This window comes from Oncorhynchus gorbuscha, linkage group LG04, assembly GCF_021184085.1.
Source record: "Oncorhynchus gorbuscha isolate QuinsamMale2020 ecotype Even-year linkage group LG04, OgorEven_v1.0, whole genome shotgun sequence".
Lineage (NCBI taxonomy): Eukaryota > Metazoa > Chordata > Actinopteri > Salmoniformes > Salmonidae > Oncorhynchus > Oncorhynchus gorbuscha.
This window is the reverse complement of record NC_060176.1, coordinates 4,121,764-4,149,206: the sequence shown is the minus strand read 5'-3', so window position 1 is coordinate 4,149,206 and position 27,443 is coordinate 4,121,764. Positions and strand designations below refer to the sequence as shown.

Below are 27,443 nucleotides of genomic sequence, written 5' to 3'. Positions count from 1 at the left end.
AATGGAGCTACAAATGGAATGAAAGAAATGAGAAACAAATCATTTAGGTTCAGTACATCTCTTTGCTTGTTTGGAATGGACCAAAAAACACAGTGTTTCTGATGTTCCTTTGCAGATATCTAGTCTTCCTACAGATCAAGAGAGATCTGTACCATGGTCGTCTCCTGTGTAAGACGTCGGATGCTGCCATGTTGGCTGCCTACATACTACAAGGTAAATGGACCACAGCAAACCCATGTATTTCTTGCCTATTTTTTTATTTAACATTTATTTAACTATTAGTGTCAGTTAAAGAACAAATTCTTATTTACATTGACGGCCTACCAAAAGGCAAAAGGCCTCTTGCGGGGACGGGGGCCTGGGATATTTTTAAATGTTTAAATACAATATAAATATAGGACAAAACACACATCACAACACTACATAAAGGGAAACGTATGACAACAACATAGCAAGGTAGCAACACGACATATCAACAACATGGTAGCAACACAACATGGTAGCAGCACGGTACAAACATTATTGGGCACGGTCAACAAAACAAAGGTCAAGGTCAAGAAGGTAGAGACAACAATACATCACACAAAGCAGCCACAACTGTCCGTAAGAGTGTCCATGATTGAGGCTTTGAATGAAGAATTTGCAAACTGAAAAGAGGAGCGACACAAGGATGTGTGTGCTTTGGGGACCTTTAACAGAATATGACTGGCAGAACGGGTGTTGTATGTGGAGGATGAGGGCTGCAGTAGATATCTCAGACAGGGGGGAGTGAGGCCTAAGAGGGTTTTATAAAGGTGTTTGTTATAAGACTTAATGGAGAAATACCACTGTCACCTACTGTTTTCATTGTGATGTGAGTGTGTGAGTTGAGGTAGTGTGGTGGAGGTATAGGTCTAAAGCTCAGACTGTAGCCTCCAACACTGTGGCAGCATCCTCATTGGCATTCAGGCAGCTGATTTAAGGCTTAGCTCTCCTGCTCCCCTGCCACACAGAGACAAGGCCGCCATTGTCTGATTGTCTGGGCCTGGCTCTTACAGAATCTCAGGGCTGCATGAAAGAACAGCAGTAGAACAGCCTGGTTAACCTATAGCAGAGATATAGAAGAGACGCTCTGACGGCATGTACCATGACTACAATAGATGTGGTTTATAACAGCCAGGTTAACCTATAGCAGAGATATAGAAGAGAAGCTCTAACGGCATGTACCATGACTACAATAGATGTGGTTTATAACAGCCAGGTTAACCTATAGCAGAGATATAGAAGATAAGCTCTGACGGCATGTACCATGACTACAATACATGTGGTTTATAACAGCCAGGTTAACCTATAGCAGAGATATAGAAGAGAATCTCTGACGGTATGTACCATGACTACAATAGATGTGGTTTATAACAGCCAGGTTAACCTATAGCAGAGATATAAAAATATAAGCTCTGACGGCATGTACTATGACTACAATAGACGTAGTTTATAACAGCCAGGTTAACCTATAGCAGAGATATAGAAGATAAGCTCTGACGGCATGTACCATGACTACAATAGATGTGGTTTATAACAGCCAGGTTAACCTATAGCAGAGATATAGAAGAGACGCTCTGACGGCATGTACCATGACTACAATAGATGTGGTTTATACCAGCCAGGTTAACCTATAGCAAATATATAGAAGAGAAGCTCTGACGGCATGTACCATGACTACAATAGATGTGGTTTATAACAGCCAGGTTAACATATAGCAAAGATATAGAAGAGAAGCCATGACTACAATAGATGTGGTTTATAACAGCCAGGTTAACATATAGCAAAGATATAGAAGAGAAGCTCTGATGGCATGTACCATGACTACAATAGATGTGGTTTATAACATCCAGGTCACCATGCTTTATGTCATATGGGTTACATAGCTCTTCCCTGTAATGTGTTTGTGTGTGTTGCAGACATCACAGGTAAAGTTTCTGTTGTCTCCTGTGTTCTCCATCCTCCCCAGCTGAGGTTGGTGACTATGACCCTGGAAAGCATCCTGAGGGCTACAGCTCTAAGTTCCAGTTCTTCCCTAAACACTCAGAGAAGCTGGAGAGACGCATCTCTGACATCCACAAGACAGAACTAATGTAAGGTGACACCTGTCAAACACCTCATTGTGATTTTATTTGACACATAGTTCACTCAGTCTCTGTCTGTATTCTCCATGTACACCTGATTCTGAACATAGACATCATCCATCCCACTAGCCTCCTATCCCTCTCTCTCCCTCTCTTCCCCTCTTCCCTCTCTTCCTCTTTCTCTCTCTCTCTCTCTCTCTCTCTCTCTCTCTCTCTCTCTCTCTCTCTCTCTCTCTCTCTCTCTCTCTCTCTCTCTCTCTCTCTCTCTCTCTCTCTCTCTCTCTCTCTCTCACCTCTCTTTCACCTCTCTCTCTCTCTCTCTCTCTCTCTCTCTCTCTCTCTCTCTCTTCCACTCTCTCTCTCCCTCTCTCCCTCTCTTCCTCTCTCTCTCTCTCCTCTCTCTCTCTCTCTCTCTCTCTCTCTCTCTCTCTCTCTCTTTCCACTCTCTCTCTCTCTCCCTCTCTCTCCCTCTCTTTCCACTCTCTCTCTCTCTCTCTCCCTCTCTCTCCCTCTCTCCCCTCTCTTTCTCTCTCTCTCTCTCTCTCTCTCTCTCTCTCTCTCCACTCTCTCTCTCTCTCTCTCTCTCCACTCTCTCTCTCTCTCTCTCTCTCTCTCTCTCTCTCTCTCTCTCTCTCTCTCTTTCAATCTCCCTCTCTCTCTCTCAATTCAATTCAATTCAAGGGCTTTATTGGCATGGGAAACATGTGTTAACATTGCACAGTTTCAAAACAATAAAGACATCACAATTGTCATATTATATATATACAGTGTTTTAACAATGTACAAATGGTAAAGGACACAAGATAAAATAAATAAGCATAAATATGGGTTGTATTTACAATGGTGTTTGTTCTTCACTGGTTGATCTTTTCTTGTGGCAACAGGTCACAAATCTTGCTGCTGTGATGGCACACTGTGGAATTTCACCCAGTAGATATGGGAGTTTTTCAAAATTGGATTTGTTTTCAAATTCTTTGTGGATCTGTGTAATCTGAGGGAAATATGTCTCTCTAATATGGTCATACATTGGGCAGGAGGTTAGGAAGTGCAGCTCAGTTTCCACCTCATTTTGTGGGCAGTGAGCACATAGCCTGTCTTCTCTTGAGAGCACGGCGGCCTTTTTCAATAGCAAGGCTATGCTCACTGAGTCTGTACATAGTCAAAGCTTTCCTTAATTTTGGGTCAGTCACAGTGGTCAGGTATTCTGCCGCTGTGTACTCTCTGTGTAGGGCCAAATAGCATTCTAGTTTGCTCTGTTTTTTTGTTAATTCTTTCCAATGTGTCAAGTAATTATCTTTTTGTTTTCTCATGATTTGGTTGGGTCTAATTGTGCTGTTGTCCTGGGGCTCTGTAGGGTGTGTTTGTGTTTGTGAACAGAGCCCCAGGACCAGCTTGCTTAGGGGACTCTTCTCCAGGTTCATCTCTCTGTAGGTGATGGCTTTGTTATGGAAGGTTTGTGAATCGCTTCCTTTTAGGTGGTTGTAGAATTTAACGGCTCTTTTCTGGATTTTGATAATTAGTGGGTATCGGTTTAATTCTGCTCTGCATGCATTATTTGGTGTTCTACGTTGTACACGGAGGATATTTTTGCAGAATTCTGCATGCAGAATCTCAATTTGGTGTTTATCCCATTTTGTGAAGTCTTGGTTGGTGAGCGGACCCCAGACCTCACAACCATAAAGGGCAATGGGCTCTATGACTGATTCAAGTATTTTCAGCCAAATCCTAATTGGTATGTTGAAATTTATGTTCCTTTTGATGGCATAGAATGCCCTTCTTGCCTTGTCTCTCAGATCGTTCACAGCTTTGTGGAAGTTACCTGTGGCGCTGATGTTTAGGCCGAGGTATGTATAGTTTTTTGTGTGCTCTAGGGCAACAGTGTCCAGATGGAATTTGTATTTGTGGTCCTGGTGACTGGACCTTTTTTGGAACACCATTACTTTGGTCTTACTGAGATTTACTGTCAGGGCCCAGGTCTGACAGAATCTGTGCATAAGATCTGGGTGCTGCTGTAGGCCCTCCTTGGTTGGTGACAGAAGCACCAGATCATCAGCAGACATTTGACTTCGGATTCTAGCAGGGGGAGGCCGGGTGCTGCAGACTTTTCTAGTGCCCGCGCCAATTCGTTGATATATATGTTGAAGAGGGTGGGGCTTAAGCTGCATCCCTGTCTAACCCCACGACCCTGTGTGAAGAAATGTGTGTGTTTTTCGCCAATTTTAACCGCACACTTATTGTTTGTGTACATGGATTTTATTATGTCGTATGTTTTACCCCCAACACCACTTTCCATCAGTTTGTACAGCAGACCCTCATGCCAAATTGAGTCAAAGGCTTTTTTGAAATCAACAAAGCATGAGAAGACTTTGCCTTTGTTTTGGTTTGTTTGGTTGTCAATTAGGGTGTGCAGGGTGAATACATGGTCTGTTGTATGGTAATTTGGTAAAAAGCCAATTTGACATTTGCTCAGTACATTGTTTTCATTCAGGCAATGTCTCTCTCTCTCTCTCTCTCTACCAGATGATTATGATATTTGACATAGCGCTTGTAATTTAATATAGTGCCATCATCCGCATGATGATTGTGGACCTAACTTGATACAAGATCATCCTATCTCTCCTAGATAGAATGTTACAGCCATGATGAAAATAGATATGTTGATGAGATACATTATGCATGACCCTAGCTTAGCCGTAGATATGCAATTTCATATCCACATCATATGCTGAATATACAATATTTTCCTAGCTGCTATTTGTCCAACTCTTCCTGCTTATGGATAGTGGGTGAAAGGACCGCAGTGACCTTCAGAGTGTGTGTGTGCGTGCGTGTGTACGGTGTGTGTGTTTTTCTCAGTACTGTACTGCTGTGTCATTAGTTTGTGGCAACCTGGGACAACACTGCCAGTCAGCTGAACATCACATCACCCTCAAGAGGCTCTCTCTCTCTCTCTCTCTCTCTCTCTCTCTCTCTCTCTCTCTCTCTCTCTCTCTCTCTCTCTCTCTCTCTCTCCCCTCCCCCTTCACAGTATATGCAGTATCCATATATACAGACTCTACTACTGTATACCACCTATGGGATCTTACCTCTGCTGCCCTCTAGTGTTGTTCTCTCTCATCTTTCACTCACTGAAATGAATGAAAGGAAATTCACTTTACAAATCATTAGCTCACCGCTGGAACCTTTTCCATTCATCACCACACAGCCCACAGTAATCTGTCTGTTGTGTCCTCATCTCCCAGAGGACAGACTCCAGAAGAGTCCGAGCTGAACTTCCTGCAGAAGGCCCAGGAGCTGGAGACGTATGGTGTGGACCCTCACCCCTGCAAGGTACAAACACCTTGATAAGAGAAGGGTCCATTATAGCTCTGCACTGGCAGAGTGCTTTTAGCTCTCTATTGATTCCAGTACAGCCTGAACCTTGTTTAATACAATATGTTTTTTTGCTATTCTGTTTGTGAGGCCAGTTGTACATTACATACAGATGTCGGATCTTAATTTGACACCTTTCGTCGCAGGAGGAAAATAATCCTGCAGCAGGAGGATTTGAATAATGAATAAATATTTAAAATCTCCGCCAGGGGACAGCTGGAAGCGGTGTTTGTATACAACACAGTACCTTACCTACAGGGTACCTTATGTAGGCTACGTGCCGGCTACAGCGTGTCTGGTGTGGATTATAATAAATGGACGCAGCCTGCGATTGAACTCAATTTTGACAGTTCATTCATAAGCTTAGGATATAGTTGACTCTTGTACTGTATGTCGTAGCCTAGTGGAGACCAATATCTATCTTGTGTTTTTAAGCTATATAAAATGGTGGTTGTTGATGTGTATGGTTGCATTTCAAATACATTTTGGTACATTTGAATGTTGCAGTAATAGGACCTAGACCTAGTGTTTGAGCGAGTGAGAAAATAATTTTGATAGCATGTCCTGATCCCATTGACTCAACTGCAATTTTTCAGGGACTCACAAGGCTCATTTGAATTTCCTGATGTAACAGGAAAATTCTCTGCGACAAAAGAGTGATCAAGTTAAGATCCGACATCTGTACAACAACATAGACCATGGATTCAATACTTGTGTTGTGTCTGTGTCAGGATGTGTCAGGGAACCCTGCCTTCCTGGCCTTCACTCCGTTTGGCTTCACTGTCCTGCAGGGGAACAGGAGAGTCCATTTCCTCAATTGGTGAGTAATAATATGGTTAGCATAGTCATAACCTCTGTCAAGCCTTCATTGTTTTACAGACAGAAATAGTTGCATAAAATGTAAGAGATGTAAGTGTGTAGTTGTTGCATAAAACGTGCGACATTTGGCTTGCCTGTCGTTAGCAATTGTTCTATTTAACCTGGCAGTCCAGAATCCCACAGTCTCTGACCTAAACCTATTTGTCCCTCCTCCTGACGAGAAAACAGAGCTGTTCTAATCTGCCAGTTGGTCACAATGAATATTTCAACGCTTCTCACTGTTCTGTTCGGTTTTGACTGGTCTTGTCTTGTCTTGTCTTGGTGGGTAGGGACGAGGTGACAAAGCTGAAGTTTGAGGCAAAGACATTCCATATATATGCAAATCAGAAAGAGGTAAGTTCCATGACATGCATTATTAAAATGGTTTCATTTCTGCCCTGGAATTACACAGTGAAATTCATGTAGATAAACCTGTTTTATGCATTGGAAATGGCCTTTGGGGAGAAGGTGTAATTTAGCCGTAATAGAGAATTTAATGACTTAACTGGAAATAAGATGTGGGTACATTGTTGATAGATAAATGTGTACTTGTTGTGGTCTCGTTCATAGAAATAGAATGAATAGAAGTGGTGTCTCCATTCATGTCAATGATTGCTTAATTGGTGGACTGGCAGCCATTTTGTGTGTACCCATGCCAGAAAGTAAAAGCAGGAAGTGTACCCTTCAATCTGTGCTGGGATTTGAGTCAACTCAACTGGCATTACAAAAAATGTATTCCATCGCATGAGCCACATCAGTTAGCATAATTTGAATGCATTACCATGGCAATCCAGCCTCAGTTTATAGAACATTTCAAAATAGCATGTAAATTATTGCATCACAATACCAGGAAGCCATTGCAAGTGTACCCATGAGTTTGCCAGTCAAATGCCAGGGTAAGAGCTTCCAAACCCATTCTTTTCATTCTATTTCTATGGTTTTGGTAGCCAAGTCAGAAGATGTGAAATACAAGATGTGCATACTCTGTCATACTCAGATGTGCTTACGCATACCTACATGTGTATACTCACTGCAGGACAAGAAGATCATCTTGACATATTTTACACCTACACCTGAGGCCTGTAAACACCTGTGGAAGTGTGGAGTTGAGAATCAGGCTTTCTACAAGTGAGTTACACTGACTATCAGTAATTTAATCAATCAATCAATATATGATGCAATGTACACTACCGGTCAAAAGTGTTAGAAAACCTACTCATTCAAGGGTTTTTCTTTATTTTTCCTATTTTCTACATTGTAAAATAATACTGAAGACACCAAAACTATGAAATAACATATCATGTAGTAACCAAAAAAGTTTTCAACAAATCAAAATATATTTTATATTTGAGATTCTTCAAAATGACAGCTTTGCACACTCTTGGCATTCTCTCAACCAGCTTCAGCTTCATAGTCACCTGGAATGCATTTGAATTAACAGGTGTGCCTTCTTAAAAGTTCATTTGTAGAATATCATTCCTTCTTAATGTGTTTGTGCCGATCAGTTGTGTTGTGACAAGGTAGGGGGATATACAGATGATAGCCCTATTTGGTAAAAGACTAAATCCATATTCTGGCAAGAACAGCTCAAATAAGCAAAGAGAAACAACAGTCCATCATTACTTTAAGACATGAATGTCAGTCAATACGGAACATTTCAAGAACTTTGAAAGTTTCTTCAAGTGGAGTTGCAAAAACCATCAAGCGTTATGATGAAACTGGCTCTCATGAGGACCGACACAGGAATGGAAGACACAGAGTTACCTCTGCTGCAGAGGATAAGTTCATTAGAGTTACCAGCCTCAGAAATTGCAGCCCAAATAAATGCTTCACAGAGTTCAAGTAACAGACACATCTCAACATCAACTGTTCAGACGAGACTGTGTGAATCAGGCCTTCATTTTCAAATTGCTGCAAAGAAACCAATAAGAAGAAGAGACCTGCTTGGGCCAAGAAACAGGAACAATGGACATTAGACCGGTGGAAATGTGTCCTTTGGAGTCCAAATTGGATATTTTTGGTTCCAACCGCCAGGTCTTTGTGAGACGTGATGTGGGTGAATGGATGATCTCTGCATGTGTGGTTCCCACCGTAAAGCATGGAGGAGGTGTGATGTTTTGCTGGTGACACTGTCTGTGATTTATTTAGAATTCAAGGCACACTTAACCAGCATGGCTACCACAGCATTGTGCAGCGATACGCCATCCCATCTGGTTTGTGCTTAGTGGGACTATCATTTGTTTTTCAACAGGACAATGACCCAACACACCTCCAGGCTCTTTAAGGGCTATTTTACCAAGGATAATGATGAAGTGCTGCAACAGATGACCTGACCTTCACAATCACCCGACCTCAAACAAATTGAGATAGTTTGGGATGAGTCAGGCCGCAGAGTGAAGGAAAAGCAGCCAACAAGTGCTCAGCATCTGTGGGAACTCCTTCAATACATATAATATATAATAATATATAGCATTCCAGGTGAAGCTGGTTCAGAGAATGCCAAGAGTGTGCAAAGCTGCCATCAAGGCAAAGGGTGGCTACTTTGAAGAATCTCAAATATAAAATATATTTAGATTTTTTAAAGACTTTTTTGGTTACTACAGTTTTGATGTCATCACTATAATGTAGAAAATAGTTTTAAAAAATAAGCAACCCCTTGAATGAGTAGGTGTTCTAAAACTTTTGACCGGTAGTGTATGTGCTATTATTACAATGTTATTACATTGCTAAATCTCTTTGTCTCTGTTCACTCACAGGTTGGACAAGTCCAGCCAGGTCAGAACGGTGTCCAGCAGTAATCTGTTCTTCAAAGGAAGTAGATTCAGATACAGGTAAATACATGTACTGGCTACAAGTAACGTTTTCAGGATCCTTCAGTTCAGTTTTTGGTGATAATGCACAGTTGAGTGTTATGTTTTGCCTCTGTGTTGGCTCTCAGTGGCAGGGTTGCTAAGGAAGTGATGGAGCAAAGTGCCAAAATAAAACGGGAACCTCCAGAGATTCACAGGTGAGCCTTGGTGCTTTTGATGTCTGAGTTACACAATGGCAGTTAGTTTGATGTCTGAGTTACACTATGGCAGTTAGTTTGATGTCTGAGTTACACCATGGCAGTTAGTTTGATGTCTGAGTTACACCATGGCAGTTAGTTTGATGTCTGAGTTACACCATGGCAGTTAGTTTGATGTCTGAGTTACACCATGGCAGTTAGTTTGATGTCTGAGTTACACCATGGCAGTTAGTTTGATGTCTGAGTTACACCATGGCAGTTAGTTTGATGTCTGAGTTACACCATGGCAGTTAGTTTGATGTCTGAGTTACACCATGGCAGTTAGTTTGATGTCTGAGTTACACCATGGCAGTTAGTTTGATGTCTGAGTTACACCATGGCAGTTAGTTTGATGTCTGAGTTACACCATGGCAGTTAGTTTGATGTCTGAGTTACACCATGGCAGTTAGTTTGATGTCTGAGTTACACCATGGCAGTTAGTTTAATGTCTGAGTTACACCATGGCAGTTAGTTGGATGTCTGAGTTACACCATGGCAGTTAGTTTGATGTCTGAGTTACACCATGGCAGTTAGTTTGATGTCTGAGTTACACCATGGCAGTTAGTTTGATGTCTGAGTTACACCATGGCAGTTAGTTTGATGTCTGAGTTACACCATGGCAGTTAGTTTGATGTCTGAGTTACACCATGGCAGTTAGTTTGATGTCTGAGTTACACCATGGCAGTTAGTTTGATGTCTGAGTTACACCATGGCAGTTAGTTTGATGTCTGAGTTACACCATGGCAGTTAGTTTGATGTCTGAGTTACACCATGGCAGTTAGTTTGATGTCTGAGTTACACCATGGCAGTTAGTTTGATGTCTTTACACCATGGCAGTTAGTTTGATGTCTGAGTTACACCATGAGTTACACCATGGCAGTTAGTTTGATGTCTGAGTTACACCATGGCAGTTAGTTTGATGTCTGAGTTACACCATGGCAGTTAGTTTGATGTCTGAGTTACACCATGGCAGTTAGTTTGATGTCTGAGTTACACCATGGCAGTTAGTTTGATGTCTGAGTTACACCACGGCAGTTAGTTTGATGTCTGAGTTACACCACGGCAGTTAGTTTGATGTCTGAGTTACACCACGGCAGTTAGTGTGATGTCTGAGTTACACCACGGCAGTTAGTTTGATGTCTGAGTTACACCACGGCAGTTAATGTGATGTCTGAGTTACACCACGGCAGTTAGTTTGATGTCTGAGTTACACCACGGCAGTTAGTTTGATGTCTGAGTTACACCACGGCAGTTAGTTTGATGTCTGAGTTACACCACGGCAGTTAGTTTGATGTCTGAGTTACACCATTTCTGTGTTTAGATAGGTAGCCCAATTCTGATCTTTTTTCGACTCATTGGCCTTTTGACCAATCACATAAGATCTTTTTCAGATCTGATCTGAATGGTCTGAAGACAAATTATTGAAAACAATATAAGAATTGGGATACCCATGGCACTTAGTTTGAGCATGTTGCTTACAACTCTAGATGGTGTAATTCCCACATGGCCCACATACTGAATATACACTATATGTTACTTGACTGTGAGTCCCTTTGGATAAAACTGTCAGCTGAATTACCTCCACTATATATCATCCTATCTAGAACCTAAAAGGGTTCTTCAGCTGTCCCCATAGGAGAACTCTTTGAATAACTATTTGTTTCCAGATAGAACCCTTTTCGGTTTCATGTAGAACCCTTTCCACAGACGGTTCTACCTTTAATCAAACATGGTTCTACCTGGAATCAATAAGGGTTCTCCTATGGGGACAGCAGAAGAACCCTTTTGTAACCCTTTTTTCTAAGAGCGTATGCCTGTAACCCCAACATGTAACACGTTTCCACAGGGCTGGTCTGGTACCCAGTAGGAGCTGTCCTTCCATCACCCACGGCCCAAGGCTGACCAGTGTCCCCCGACAAAGACGGAGAGCTGTACACATCTCCATCATGGAGGGTAAAACACACACTGGCCCCTCTCCACACACATCAGTTACAATCATTTACAGTAGACATAGATAGGGCTGGATTAAGTCTACTCATGTGTGTAACAAAACGTTATAGCACACAGATGGCTGGTTTGCCAGACCCAGATAAAGCCTACTCCTGGACTGAAAAGTATGCTCAATGAATAATCTCCATTGAAAGTACATTTTAATCCATTAGTAAACTGGTCCCAGATTGCATCTGCACCGCTAGCCGAGCTACTTTAAACCCTACATTTACTTTAGAAGTGCCTTACAAAGCAGCTGCCATAAGATTTAAACGTGTCTGATGTCTATGCTGCTATGGTACTTCACTGCTTTAGTGTCTGAATGGATTATATTATAGCCTTACACACACACACACACTGACGCACAAAGCTTGAGCAGTAACCTAAGTAGTACCTTTGCTATGAGAGCGGAGCAACAGTTGTGTGTGTCATTCAGGCTTATCCATAATCCACACACACACACACACACACACACACACACACACACACACACACACACACACACACACACACACACACACACACACACACACACACACACACACACACACACACACACACACACACACACACACACACACACACACACACACACACACACACACACCAAAGGCTGCACCAATTATCTATTCACCTTTGTCATTCTTGCAATTCTCTCAAGTTGCTTGCAATTCTCTCATGTTGCTGTGACTGTAAGGTATTATGTGCACACATGACTGTAAGTCGGGAGAAAGTCACCTTGCTGGTTTGTAAAGAACATTCACAGTCCCTTTTACAGTATAAACAGGTAAGTGAAGTAGCAACTTACCTACATGATTTTGGTTGCATTGTATTGTACAATGACAGGTACTCATATTGAACCCCTCCAACCCTGTCCAAACCTTTCCTGTTCTTCATTGGAATCTACAGTGGTAATAATACCCAGCCTAAAAATAGCCCTCCTGTCAGGGCCTCTCCATGTATGTCACTATGGAGCATATGGTTAGAAGGGTAGCAGTTTTAGGGGGTAGGGGGGGTAGGATAACCACACTGCAATTGGGCCACATTCCTGATCTCAGTTGTGTAGTGTAGCCAGCAATCGCCAGTCACAAGGACAAAGGGAAAGGGGACAACAGCAGACAGGCGACAAGGGACAAAAGTAGAGCGAACAGACACAGGGGAAGAGTAGGGTGGTAGGACGGTGGTAGGGCAGTTGTAGGACAGTGGTAGGACGGTGGTAGGGCAGTTGTAGGACAGTGGTAGGACGGTGGTGGGGCAGTTGTAGGACAGTGGTAACTTGGACGCCGGCACAGTGCGCTTATTCACTCCTTCAACAGCCACCATGGTGAAATGTCTGATCAGGATCGAGACCAAGGTGAATGTGCATCTGTGCATGATCAACCACTGCTACCGTGATATGAAGGTCCGCGTCCTCCAGCTGGGGCCCAGACTCATGGGCAAGGTTCTGGGGGCCATACCCATCTTCCCTGCCCTCCCTGGGGCACCCTCAGCCTCCGGGTTTGGGTCCGCAGAGGCCTCCAGGGCTTTGTTCAGGCTGAGCGTAACACCTCCTGGTTATGGCTCCAACAGGCCAGGTAGCTCCTCCAAAGGTAAAGGATCTCATCATCATGGCACAGGATCCGGAATCCCTTACTAAACCATCCAGGGTTACACTTACACATCTTAAAGAGCAAGTACATCATCATGGCACAGATTCCTCCATCTAGCGTTACAGATCTTAGTAACATTGCTTTGAAACAGCTTTGGAAGCCATGACCCTGGAGTCTGGGGGTAACACAAGAAGCCTTCGAGGAACCTCTTCCTTCTCAGATTCCCTGTTTCCATTAAAGATGGAACGATGGCATGCGGCTAGACGGAAGTATTTGGTTTGGGTCTGGTGTTGTGTGAAATGTTGTCTCGAGTAAATGTTATGGCCGACGGCTTTGATTCTGAGTAGATTTGGTTTAAGGTCATGTTAGTAGTGTTGTAGAGTGACATCAGTGGCTGCATTGCATGTCTGTTTTGTAGCAGTGTAGTGGAGCATTTGGAGAGGATTGGTTGGGGTATTCCAGGTATTCATGGGTTGCATGTTTCATCACAAAAAAAAATTGAATGTTTTTTTTTTGGACTAATGCCTAACTAAGCAATTTACTCAATGCATTGTCAGTGATGATGAAGATTTCATCAAAAGTGGCTTGGAAGTACAATGCCATTCAAAATTAGGCAAATAATTAGTAGGAAAAAAAGATTTCATCATTTTGATGTTGCCAGATGGACTTTAGATGTACAGTCGTGGCCAAATGTTTTGAGAATGACACAAATATTAATTTTCACAAAGTCTGCTGCCTCAGTGTCTTTAGATATTTTTGTCAGATGTTACTATGGAATACTGAAGAATAATTACAGGCATTTCACAAGTGTCAAAGGCTTTTACTGACATTTACATGAAGTTGATGCAAAGAGTCAATATTTGCAGTGTTGACCCTTCTTGTTCAAGACCTCTGCGATCCGCCCTGGCATGCTGTCAATTAACTTCTGGGCCACATCCTGACTGATGGCAGCCCATTCTTGCATAATCAATGCTTGGAGTTTGTCAGAATTTGTGGGGTTTTTTTTGTCCGCCTCTTGAGGATTGACCACAAGTTCCCAATGGGATTAAGGTCTGGGGAGTTTCCTGGCCATGGACACAAAATCTCGATGTTTTGTTCTCCGAGCCACTTAGTTATCACTTCTGCCTTATGGCAAGGTGCTCCATCCTGTTGGAAAATGCATTGTTCGTCACCAAATTGTTCCTGGATGGTTGGGAGAAGTTGCTCTCTAAGGATGTGTTGGTACCATTCTTTATTCATGGCTGTGTTCGAGGCAGAATTGTGAGTAAGCCCACTCCCTCGGCTGAGAAGCAACCCCACACATGAATGGTCTCAGGATGCTTTACTGTTGGCATGACACAGGACTGATGGTAGCGCTCACCTCGTCTTCTCCAGACAAGTTTTTTTCCGGATGCCCAAAACAATCAGAAAGGGGATTCATCAGAGAAAATTACTTTACCCCAGTCCCCAGTCCAATCCCTGTACCTTTTGCAGAATATCAGTCTGTCCCTGATGTTTTTCCTGGAGAGAAGTGGCTTCTTTGATGCCCTTCTTGACACCAGGCCATCCTCCAAAAGTATTTGCCTCACTGTGCGTGCAGATGCACTCACACCTGCCTGCTGCCATTCCTGAGCAAGCTCTGTACTGGTGGTGCCCCGATCCCGCAGCTGAATCAACTTTAGGAGACGGTCCTGATGCTTGCTGAACTTTCTTGGGTGCCCTGTAGCCTTCTTCACAAATTTTGAACTGCTCTCCTTGAAGTTCTTGATGATCCGATAAATGGTTGATTTAGATGCAATCTTACTGGCAGCATTATCCGTGCCTGTGAAGCCCTTTTTGTGCAAAGCACTGATGACGGCACATGTTTCCTTGCAGGTAACCATAGTTGACAGAGGAAGAACAATGATTCCAAGCACCACCCTCCTTTTGAAGCTTCCAGTCTGTTATCCAAACTCAATCAGCATGACACAATGATCTCCATGCTTGTCCTCGTCAACACTCACACCTGTGTTAACGAGAGAATCACTGACATGATGTCAGCTGGTCCTTTTGTGGCTGGGCTGAAATGCAGTGGAAATGTTTTTTGGGGGATTCAGTTCATTTGAATGGCAAAGAGGGACTTTGCAATTCATTGCAATTCATCTGATCACACTTCATAACATTCTGGAGTATATGCAAATTGCCATCATACAACCTGAGGCAGCAGACTTTGTGAAAATTGATATTTGTGTCATTCTCAAAACTTTTGGCCATGACTGTAGTATAGCTTTAGCTAGCTAGCTAAGATTGCGTGGACACCAGATTTTAGCTAGCTACCGTTAGCATTACTAGCTATGTTTGATGAACTTAGCTAGCTCATGACAACATTGCCATGTCTAAAGTAAATTTGACAACATGATAATGCTTAAAAGTTGTTTCCTACTAAACATTTGACTACTTTAGCAATATCTGCGTATTTCTTGGCAGTATAGTGTTATTTAGACTAAACAATCGTTAGCCTCTGTCCAGAATGACTAGGTATAACAGGATTTTAGGGCACCACTGTGGCGCTACTGATAGAGGCCGAATTGAGAACGTTCATAGCAATAGCATGACGTGACCAAGTGATATGAATATCTAGGTCAGAGGGGCCTACGGGATTAGAACACCTTTGTTCCTCTGTGTTTGACTTGATCAATGGAACATATTCTATTTAGCAGGGCAAGGTAGTCTCTACAACCTACAGCGAATGTGTGTGAGAGTGAAACCTATGATCCTCCATGAGGACTCTGATTCTCCCCCTGGATCGTTTTAAAGGCTGGCCGAGCTCTCTATTTTCACATTAACACTCTGGGTTACAGAGGAGATCCTGCCTCTCATCCCAAAGGTCTGCTGACTCAGGGATTGACATGAATAACTAGATCTGAACACTGAACTGAGAGACACAATATCTCTCTGCCCCAATGTGTAGTTTTGTTCCATGGTACACTGATATGTGTTATATGGATTAACTATTTGTGTAATAGGAGTTGTTGCTCATTGTCTTTATGATGGGATACATTTTCACAGCTCTGAGTTTGATGTTTCTTCTACTATCTCTATCTTTCTCAGGCCTGGAGTCCCTACGAGACTCTGCCCACTCCACGCCCGTGCGTTCCGTCTCCCATGGCGACTCCTTCATGCCGCGACACCGTCACCACACAACAGATGCCGGCGAGGGCGGGTCATCCCAGCGGGTCATCTCTGACGAGGCCTACTGCCCCTCGGACAGTGTGCTGCCCACCCCCATGGCCGAACACAGCCTGGAGCTAGCCGTGGCACGCCACCCTAATGGAGCCCCCTGCAGCATCGAAGAGGAGGAGTCGGAGGCCGGGACTCCTGAGGGACAGGTGGCTGAGTTTGGCCCCGACGGCAGAGTGCTTCGGCTGGGTCGGACCAGGAAGTCTCTCCCTAACAAGGAGGTGCAGGAGCTACATAAGTTCATCCTGAGTGTGATGCGTATGTTCCTGGTGACCATGGGACTGCTGTTTGCCCTGCTCTCCCTCCTCATCATGCTGACTGAGTCTGACCTGGACATCTCCTTCCTCCGGGACATACGCAAGACGCCTGAGTTCCAGCAGTTCCACTTTGAGTATTTCTGCCCTCTCAGACGGTGGGTTGCCTGCAAGTTCCGCTGGATGGGAGGCTTCCTTATAGACAAGTAAGAAAGACTGAGCGATGGAGGGAGAGAAAGAGGAGTGAATGAAAAAGAGGTCTCTAAGAGGACGTACGTGAAGGATGGAGGGAGGATAGGAGGAAGTCAAGGAAGGCTGAAGACAGGAAGGGAGGGCTGCTCCATCTGAATGGGAATTAACCTTCAAGCTTCTCCCACAAGACACTTCCTGTTACAAGCCAAGGACCGCCCCCTTCGCTGACCCTCTTCCCTTTTCTAACCATCAGACTGAACGGAGGACATTTTCTGAGCTCATGTTTTACTTTGGAAATTCAGGTCATTTCAAGGTACTTTATTTTTTACCAAGAGACAAGGCAACAGAGTTATAAAATGACATAAAATGAGACATCTGAGGTCTGTTATAGGCCTGGGAGGAAACACATATTATTCAACCAACAGAACAACAACAGTTGCCTTTATTTTCTATTACTTCATATGAACATCAATTGTAAGAGAGAAAAAAACTGTATAATAATAAGATGGATACAAATATATTAGATGGACATGGATATAAAAACAGAGGTGTGAAGTGTTTAGTTGTGTACTGTTTGAGCTGAGAAAGGATGAGAGAGAGAGATGAAAAACCATGCCTTTTACTCATTTGGGGTAAACATATAAAACATCCATGATAATCATTCTAATGCTGCTGAAACTTTCATTTGGACTGCTATTGGAGGAGAAACATTTCTACTGGCAGGAGTACTGAATTCTGGAGTCTGACAAAGAAACAAAGATATATGATATTCAATAGAAGATGTAAAAAGGTACGTTTTTGAATGTACAGTACCATTCAAAAGTTTTGAGACACCTACTCATTCCAGTGTTTTTCTTTATTTTTTACTATTTTCTACATTGTAGAATAATAGTGAAGACATTACAACTATGAAATAACACATATGGAATCATGTAGTAACCAAAACAGTGTTAAACAAATAAAAATATATTTTACATTCTTCAAAGTAGCCACACTTTGCAGAATGTATAAAAAGCAGACAACAAGTGCTCAGCATATGTGGGAACTCCTGTTGGAATAACATTGGGGCGGCAGGGTAGCCTAGTGGTTAGAGCGTTGGGCTAGTAACCGGAAGGTTACTAGCCCAAGGTACAAATCTGTCGTTCTGGGTGGTGGACCCTTCTTGATACACACGGGAACGGTTGAGCATGAAAAACCCAGCAGCGTTGCCGTTCATGACACAAACCGGTGTGCCTGGCACCGACTACCATACCCCATTCAAAGGCACTTAAATCTTTTGTCTTGCCCATTCACCCTCTGAATGGCACACATACACAATCCATGTCTCGATTGTCTTGAAGCTTAAAAATCATTCTATAACCTGTCTCCTCCCCTTCATCTACACTGATTGAAGTAGATTTAACTAGTGACATCAATAAGGGAGGCTTTCACCTGGTGAGTCTATGTCATGGAAAGAGTAGGTGTTCTTAATGTTTTGTACACTCAGTGTACTATACTGTCTTGTAAGAATGTTGAAAAATATCTGTGTAATGACTGTGGGTGTCCTAAACTTGGTTTATAGTTTGTTTGTTAGTTAAACATCATTACAAATTGGCATGGAACAATCAAGAGACAGTCATACAGTACATCAAAACTATAAACCAAATGAATGGAATTGTTGTGTTTTCTGATTTCAAATGGCATCAGATAGAATATTGTTACCAATTATTTTAATCAATGTATAAAAACTAGCAATCATGAGTTTAAAAAAACTTTCAATCAAACTAGATGCAATGCTGTTCTTTGTTATTATCATGTGACCTGGAAAGTACAGTAGGGGGTAGAACACAGTGGTCAACCTCTTGAAAACACTGACTAGATGTGCAATACTATAACGATAAAAACTATGAGTATTTTACGGTTGGATATGGTACATTTTAGTTTATTAAATGTGCACTTTGAAATGAATAATTCTGGTTATTTTCCAAAGGTATAAGAAAATGAAAATGCCTGCTGTGAACATGCCTAGGTGAAAAATACATTTCAACTTGTAGTTGTGTTAATACATTGGGTTATTTTAAAATGTTGAATATATTGAAGTCCTGCTGAATAATTTTGTACAAAGTAGAGTCTCCTTATATTTAGAGTTTTCCTTGTATAACCTATTTTAACTGAACTAATGTTATTTTTTATCATTGACAATGATACTTTTTTAGCGCAGTGATTCAGATGAGGACTAGAATTCAAAGAAAAGGTAGAGATTCAGGGACGGTTTCCCGGACCCATATTAAGCCTACGACACCTGAGCTATGGCATCCTTAATGGTGAATCTCCATTCAAAGTGCTTTGTAGTCTAGGAATCGGTTTAATCTGGGCCAGGGAACGTTTTTGTCAGGTTTACCTCCAAATCCACCTAAGGGAGCATTATACCCTCTCATTTTCACACTGTCTTTACATGTCTACCAAAGATACCTCTCTGTAGCCTCAGTGGTACTTCACATGAGAGCTAGAGTTCCTGAGGAGGGTTTGGGAGAGGGTTGACTAGTGAAGAGCTGCAGAACAGGACAATGATAATCACTGCAAGCTTCTATTGTATTGTCCTTAGCCGGCACTCTGTCTGTTGGCTTAGAATAAACAAGTTGAGAGAGGGAATTGCATCGATTTAAGGTTGAAAAATTCTGGAAAATGTCCCCAAATTACCATGCTTTCCAGGAATCCCAGTTGGAATATTACTGGAAGCGGGAGGGAATAAGCAGAAAATCTGGAATCCTCGTACCAGGAATTATGGAATTCTGGTAAAGTGATCTGAAATTTTGCAATCCTATGTAGACTCAAGATAAAAAAATATGTTTCTACATCATCATTTGGTTTTGCATCAGCACAATGCTATCAGACATAATATTGTTTTAATGTTATAATCCCTCAGTAGACTAGTGTATGGTGGGTTTAATAAATAATATAGATTTATGAATTTGTGTGGTCTGCTATGCAGCAATATTAAGATAACGACAAGTGGTTGGTCCATGATTGGTGTAATAGATTAAAGTGAAGTTGTGGAAGGACAGTCAAGGCAGAAGATTTAGATTTTTATACCTCAGATCACAACTTTGAATTTCAGTTCAATGTGTATGACAAACAATACAACCTTATTTGAGCAATAATGAAAACATTTGAAAATAATGAAATGTTGAAATCAATGTGGGCAGCTACAGACAGAAAAAGTAAGTGATGTTTTCCGGTTTGTTTTGATGTGTTCTCCTGTCTTTCCATATAGGATCACTGGATATTCAAGTGACATGTTTTTCATGATTAGCCTACCTACCGTTATACTGGTGAACCTAGCTTCTTAATGCATGGGATGAGATGATGATGAGAAGACGGTGTAGCAGTAACATGCAGCTCAGTGTTGATTGCAATGGGTGCGTTCCAGGTTGTTGCAGTCATGCTGCACGTCTCAAAAGATCGCTATAAATCAATAGAAATATCATATCAGTGTGGTTCCGGAGAGGTGCAAACATGTCTCCAGGGGTCGTATTCACTAGAAACCAAACTGAAGAAACAAACAGGGAGGGACTACCTTAACTTAATTGTTTCGTTGCAAGACATTTTCCTACAGTGTGTGCACTAATGAATACTAGTGACCCAGGTGGTAAGATCTGACGATCTGAGCAGTGTGACTGCAATGAAGACGACCTGGATGACTCCAGTGTTAGGAACACCCAGACAGCCTCTGCAATGTCCTTCTGTTAGCTCCCTTCCTGTCTCATGGTCATGCATATGGATCGGTCTCTGTAAGCATGTCTTCTACATTTCTGTTATTACTCCCAATCAAGACTGAATATTTTTTATCACAGAATGAAGACTGGTGTATACAATGATTAATTTATCAATAAATATAATTTATTCTTAAATGTGTGTGCTGTATTCTTCACCTCATGAGTCTTACTCATACCATCTCAACCATTGTAACGCTTATTTTCAGTATACTATACAATATTTGTTATTTCTGATGGTTCTTTGTAAACCTTACCATATGCTTCCCAGTCTAAACAGTTTGCACATACAGTACCATTCATAAGTTTGGACACACCTACTCATTCAAGGGCTTTTCTTTATTTTTACTATTTTCTACGTTGTAGAATAATAGTGACGACATCAAAACTATGAAATAGCACATATGGAATAATAAAACATAAAAAATATATGTTGGATTCTTCAAAGTAGCCACTCTTTGCCTTGGTGACAGCTTTGCACACTCTTGGCATTCTCTCAACCAGCTTCATTATGTTTTTCCAACAGTCTTGAAGGAGTTCCCACATATACTGAGAACTTGTTGGCTGCTTTTCCTTCACTCTACGGTCCAACTCATCCCAAACCATCTCAATTGGGTTGAGGTCAGGTGATTGTGGAGGCCAAGTCATCCGATGCAGTACTCCATCACTCTCATTAGTAAAATAGCCCTGACACAGCCTGGAGGTGTGTTTTGGGTCATTGCCCTGTTGAAAAACAAATGATAGTCCCACTAAGCACAAAACAGATGGGATGGCGTATCTCTGCACAATGCTGTGGTAGCCATGTTGGTTAAGTGTGCCTTGAGTTCTAAATAAATCGCAGACAGTGTCACAAACAAAGCACCCCCACACCATCGCACCTCCTCCTCCATGCTTCACTATGGGAACCACACATGCTGAGATCATCTGTTCGCCTACCCTGTGTCTCACGGTTGGATCCAAAAATCTAACATTTGGACTCATCAGACCAAAGCACAGATTTCCACCGGTCTATTGTCCATTGCTCATGTTTTTCTTTTTCTTCTTATTGATGTCCTTTAATAGTGGTTTCTTTGCAGCAATTTGACCATGAAGACCTGATTCACGCAGTCTCCTCTGAACAGTTGATGTTGAGATGTGTCTGTTACTTGAACTCTGTGAAGCATTTATTTGGGCTGCAATCTGAGGTGCAGTTAACTCTAATGAACTTATACTCTGCAGCAGAGGTCACTCTGGGTCTTCCTTTCCTGTGGCAGTCCTCATGAGAGCCAGTTTCATCATAGTGCTTGATGGTTTTGGCAACTGCACTTGAAGACACGTTCAAAGTTCTTGACATTTTACGGATTGACTGACCTTCATGTCTTAAAGAAATTATTTACTGTTGTTTTTCTTTGCTTATTTGAGCTGTTCTTGGTAGAATATGGACTTGGTCTTTTACCAAATAGGGCTATCTTCTGTATACCACCGCTACCTTGTCACAACACAACTGATTGGCTCAAATGCATTAAGGAAAGATGTTCTACAATTGAACTTTTAAGAAGGCACACCTGTTAATTGAAATTCATTCCAGGTGACTACCCCATGAAGATGGTTGAGAGAATGCCAAGCGTGTGCAAAGCTGTCATCAAGCGGCTGTTATCAAGGTGGCTACTATAAAGAATCTCAAATATAAAATATATTTAGATTTGTTTAACACTTTTTTGGTTACTACATGATTCCATATGTTATTTCATAGTTTGATGTCTTTACTATTATTCTACGTTGTAAAAAACCTGGAATGAGTAGGTATGTCCAACTTTTGGCTGGTTCTGTATATTGTGACAATTTTGTGACTTTGCCTTGTTGTTCGGGCAGGTATTTTTTTCAGCTGTTTGAGAAATATTTTTTCCATGCAAATCCACGTTCGGTAGCCGAAGTCTACGCCCTTCGTCAATGATTTGTCAACAGTACAACTCCTAGTAGGAGTGGGAAATATGGACGGGATTCTTCAATTAAGTGTTTGTTTTCATTGAACGAGAGACGACTCGTTTTCATGCATATATTTTCACTTGAGAAATACAGCACCAAAAAGTTTAGTTAGATGTAAATTTGCACGAATAAGACCTCGGCAAAAACGTACATTTATGACAGATTTCATGATTTATCTTAGATTAATTTGGACTATTTTAAAGAACTGTTTCTGGCAGCGGAGAGACCTCTAGTGGTCAAAAGGCAGTTTTAGCCTGGGCAGAGCCATTTGATTTATTTAACCTTTATTTAACCAGCAAGGGCTCATTGAGATCTGAAATCTCCTTTTCAAGGGCATCCTGGCAATGATAGGCAGCACCAAGTATTTTCCCAATTAAAGACAGACATGAAAAACTACAAATAACAAATAAAGTAAAAACCATAGAATTCACAGGAGTATAACAAAATCATAAAACAGCTAAATTAAAAACATTGACAAATCGGGGAATCAACCTCAAAATCCATCATCAGTGATTTAAAAACACCAATCAGGACAAGTTCTTCCAGTCTAAAAGTATGTTGTAAGGCGTTCCAAGCTGATGAGGCAGAGTACATTAAAGTCCTTTTACCAAATTCAGTTCAGACATTTGGAACAGTTAGTAGGATAAAGTCCTGCGAATGAAGAGAGTACCCACCACATTTCTAAACAATAAAAATGGCCAAATAAAATGTTAGTAAACCCAAAGTGGCAAGGCAGTTAACCCACTGTTCCCCGGGCGCCGAAGACTTGGATGTCGATTAAGGCAGCGCCCTGCACCTCTCTGATTCAGAGGGGTTGGGTTAAATGCTGAAGACACATTTCAGTTGAAGGCATTCAGTTGTACAACTGACTTGGTATCATCCCCCTTTCCTTAACCAGTGCTAGTATGAATTCAGTATAGTTGTTGTGAATGTATTACAACACTCCCATCTAGAGGTGAAACACTGGCACTAGATCTTCACTTGGGGGTTTTGTATGGCTGTCATTAGACAACATTATAATAACATGACTTGTCTGCCTCAGCCTCCGTACTGAAAAATAATAAACTACATGAAAAGTGCAACTTCAGCTATAACTTTATTGACTTACAAAACAATAGCAAAAGTGTCTTGGAGATAAAACATACAACATAAAAAAACAACCAATGACGGCCTACCCAGGCGAAACCCGGACAACACCCAGACGACACCCGGACGACACCCGGACGACACCCGGACAACACCCAGACGACACCCAGGCGAAACCCGGACGACGCCCGGACGACACCCGGACGACACCCAGACGACACCCGGACAACACCCAGATGACACCCAAGCGAAACCCGGACGACACCCGGACGACACCCGGACGACACCCGGACAACACCCAGACGACACCCAGGCGAAACCCGGACAACACCCAGACGACACCCAGATGACACCCGGACGACACCCGGACGACACCCAGACGACACCCGGGCGAAACCCAGACGACACCCAGACGACACCCAGACGACACCCGGACGACACCCGGACGACACCCGGACGACACCCAGGCGAAACCCGGACAACACCCAGATGACACCCGGACGACACCCGGACGACACCCGGACGACACCCAGACGACACCCGGGCGAAACCCAGATGACACCCAGACGACACCCAGACGACACCCGGACGACACCCGGACGACACCGAGACGAAACCCGGACGACACCCAGACGACACCCGGGCGAAACCCAGACGACACCCAGACGACACCCAGACGACACCCGGACGACACCCAGACGACACCCGGGCGAAACCCAGACGACACCCGGACGACACCCGGACGACACCCAGGCGAAACCCGGACGACACCCAGACGACACTGGGACAAATATGCACCACCCTATGGGACTCTCAATCATAGGCAAATGTGATAAAGCCTGGATCAGGGCCACAATGTTCTGATAAGTCACCAGAATGTCCTGACAAGATTTCGGGTTAAGGTTAAAGTCATGATTTTGAGTAAGAACACATTTTTACTCTCCAATAAGTCCTGGAAATTCACAAAAACAAAGCTGTGTGGCTGCGTGAGATACTGAGAGAGTACGCTCAAAGTTCCACAGCCCCACTCCACCCAACTTGTCCCCAGCAGCCATCAGCAGACGACTGCTGCACGGGTGGAAGGCAACAGAGAAGATACGACTCTTCACCACCTTAGCTACTCCTCCAATCTCACTCAGCTCCATGCTCTTCAGAGTACTACGGTACCTGGAAACATATCCAATGTAATGTCAGCCTGACACAGGTTAGGGTTTTACACATCTATACATTCAAATCAGTACAGGACGTCCATTAAATACTAATACAATAATGTAGTTTGTCACAGAATACTTAGAAAAAGGCCAAATGCCTAACCTCCCTAATGAAAAGCAAAAGTGTAAATATGGCAAGCAATAAACTCACTCTTTCAGATCCAACTCCTCCTTTTCTTCTTTGATTGAATCCTGTGGAATAAAATAAATAACAGTAAATGATCAGTGAGAAGAGTGAACTGTAAACAGCTCTGAACATACAGTAGAAGATTTTCTCATGATGATGAATAAATGTGCTACCTACCATCAGACTCTAACTAAATGGGACTTTTAAGCTGAAATTATTATAAGCCAAGACCCTTTCAAGTGTATGTCGTATCTTGGGTTGTGTTTGTAAAGTAATGTCTTGATGGTAGAGTCAGCAATGCAAGTAGTATGTCATAGGCCGTTGTCCGAGCCTTTCTCCTCTCCTGCGCTGCTGGAGCCTCCCGCCTGTTCAGCGCAGCCAGAGCCTTCCTCCTCTACAGCGCTGCTGGAGTCTCCCGCCTGTTCAGTGCTGCTGGAGTCTCCCGCCTGTTTAGCGCAGCCAGAGCCTTCCTCCTCTACAGCGCTGCTGGAGTCTCCTGTCTGTTCAGTGCATCTAGAGCCTTCCTCCGCTACAGCGCTGCTGGGGTCTCCCGCCTGCTCAGCGCTGCCAGAGCCTTCCTCCTCTACAGCGCTGCTGGAGTCTCCTGCCTGTTCAGTGCAGCCAGAGCTGCCAGTTTGCATGGAGCAGCCAGAGCTGTCAGTCTGCATAGAGCACCCAGAGCTGCCAGTCTGCATGGAGCTGCCAGTCTGCATGGAGCAGCCAGAACTGCCAGTCTGCACGGAGCAGCCAGAGCTGCCAGTCTGCATGGAGCAGCCAGAGCTGCCAGTCTGCATAGAGCTGCCAGTCTGCATAGAGCAGCCAGAGCTGCCAGTCTGCACGGAGCTGCCAGTCTGCATAGAGCAGCCAGAGCTGCCAGTATGCATGGAGCAGCCAGAGCTGTCAGTCTGCATGGAGCAGCCAGAGCTGCCAATCTGCATGGAGCAGCCAGAGCAGCTAGATCCGCCAGTCAGCCAGGATCCGCCAGTCAGCCAGGATCCGCCAGTCAGACATGATCTTCCAGATTCGCCAGTCAGCCATGATCTTCCAGATCCGCCAGTCAGCCATGATCTTCCAGATCCGCCAGTCAGCCAGGATCCGCCAGTCAGCCAAACTCTTCCAGATCTGCCAGTCAGCCAGACTCTTCCAGATCTGCCAGTCAGCCAGACTATTCCAGATCTGCCAGTCAGCCAGACTCTTCCAGATCTGCCAGTCAACCAGACTCTTCCAGATCTGCCAGTCAACCAGACACTTCCAGATCCGCCAGTCAACCAGACTCTTCCAGATCCGCCAGTCAGCCAGGATCTGCCGGAGCCAACTACCTGCCTGAGCTTCCTCTCAGTGCTGAGCTTCCTCTCAGTGCTGGGCTTCCTCTCAGTCCCGAGCTGCCCCTCAGTCCCGAGCTGCCCCTCAGTCCCGAGCTACCCCTCAGTCCCGAGCTGCCCCTCAGTCCAGTGGGGTTCTGGGTGAGGACTACTAGACCATGGTCGGCGGCGAGGGTGGACTATCCTAGGACACGAGGGTGAGGAACTAAGACATTTATGGAGTAAGGTGAAAGATAAAAACACTAAACAGGAAATAAGCACACACAACTCAAAAGTGAAACCAGGCTACCTTGAGTATAGTTCTCAATCAGGGACAACGATTGACAGCTGCCTCTAATTGAGAACCATACCAGGCCAAACACAGAAATCCCAAATCATAGAAAAAAGAACATAGACAACCCACCCAACTCACGCCTTGACCATACTAAAACAAAGACATAACAAAAGAACTAAGGTCAGAACGTGACAACTCCGACAATTAGTCCACAAACGCGTTTTCTTCTCTTGGCTTTATATTGCGATTGGCTACTTTCATAAATTAGGTGCATTACCACCACTGACTTCGTTCTTCCTTCAGTCACCCACGTGGGTATAAACCAATGAGGAGATGGGAGAGGCAAGACTTGCAGCGCCATCTGCGTCATAAATAGAACTGACTTCTATTTAATCCCTTGGCAACGCAGATGCTCGTTGGCGCGTGTGAGCAGTGTGGGTGCAATAATTGAATAATATAGATTTCTACATTTATTTTGCAACGCTCGCACACGCGACGTGAGCGGTGTAGTTAGCCTAGAGTGCAAAGCGCAATGCTAAACTTCTCTGCCGTTGTTGTCTTGTAGCTATCACACCGCAGCAGTGAAGTGTACCGGAGAACATGCAGATACTCTGTGAGGGAATCGTCTTGAATAACACTCATCTGAAATATCTATGGTTCATCCTGCTGTACAATGCAACGTCATATTGCTGAGTCTCAGTGCAACACAACTGTGCATTCTGCATAATTCAGTCTTGTCGACTGCGACAATTAATGAAATTGTATAAAAGTCAATTATCTATCTATATACAGTGCAAAGTACAAAGAGATAATTGATGAAAACCTGCTCCAGAGCGTCCAGGACCTCAGACTGGGGCGAAGGGTCATCGACCAAAGTATTCAGTACCCTTCACTTTTTCCACATTTTGTTATGTTACAGCCTTATTTTTAAATGTATTAAAATCTCCCCCCCCCTTATCTGCACATAATGACAAAGCAAAAACAGGTTTCTAGAAAATGTTGCAAATGGATTATAAATAAAAAACAGAAATACCATTTTCACATAAGTATTCAGACCTTTTGCTATGAAACTGGAAATTGAGCTCAGGTGCATCCTGTTTCCA

The 27,443-nt window shown here is 43.2% G+C and overlaps 1 protein-coding gene across 1 annotated transcript in view; it reads left to right on the top strand.

Annotated features, from left to right (window-relative positions):
* LOC124033555 (FERM domain-containing protein 5-like) overlaps positions 1 to 17,135 on the top strand; it is a 146,028-nt gene extending 128,893 nt beyond the window's left edge. Inside the window, exons 5-14 of the mRNA XM_046345595.1 lie at positions 116 to 213; positions 1,991 to 2,114; positions 5,348 to 5,435; positions 6,209 to 6,297; positions 6,626 to 6,689; positions 7,372 to 7,463; positions 9,092 to 9,166; positions 9,274 to 9,342; positions 11,228 to 11,334; positions 16,029 to 17,135. Coding sequence (XP_046201551.1) covers positions 116 to 213; positions 1,991 to 2,114; positions 5,348 to 5,435; positions 6,209 to 6,297; positions 6,626 to 6,689; positions 7,372 to 7,463; positions 9,092 to 9,166; positions 9,274 to 9,342; positions 11,228 to 11,334; positions 16,029 to 16,621 — 1,399 coding nt within the window. The 3' untranslated portion in view covers positions 16,622 to 17,135. The remainder of the gene's footprint in view (positions 1 to 115; positions 214 to 1,990; positions 2,115 to 5,347; positions 5,436 to 6,208; positions 6,298 to 6,625; positions 6,690 to 7,371; positions 7,464 to 9,091; positions 9,167 to 9,273; positions 9,343 to 11,227; positions 11,335 to 16,028) is intronic.
* Positions 17,136 to 27,443: the final 10,308 nt, after the last annotated feature.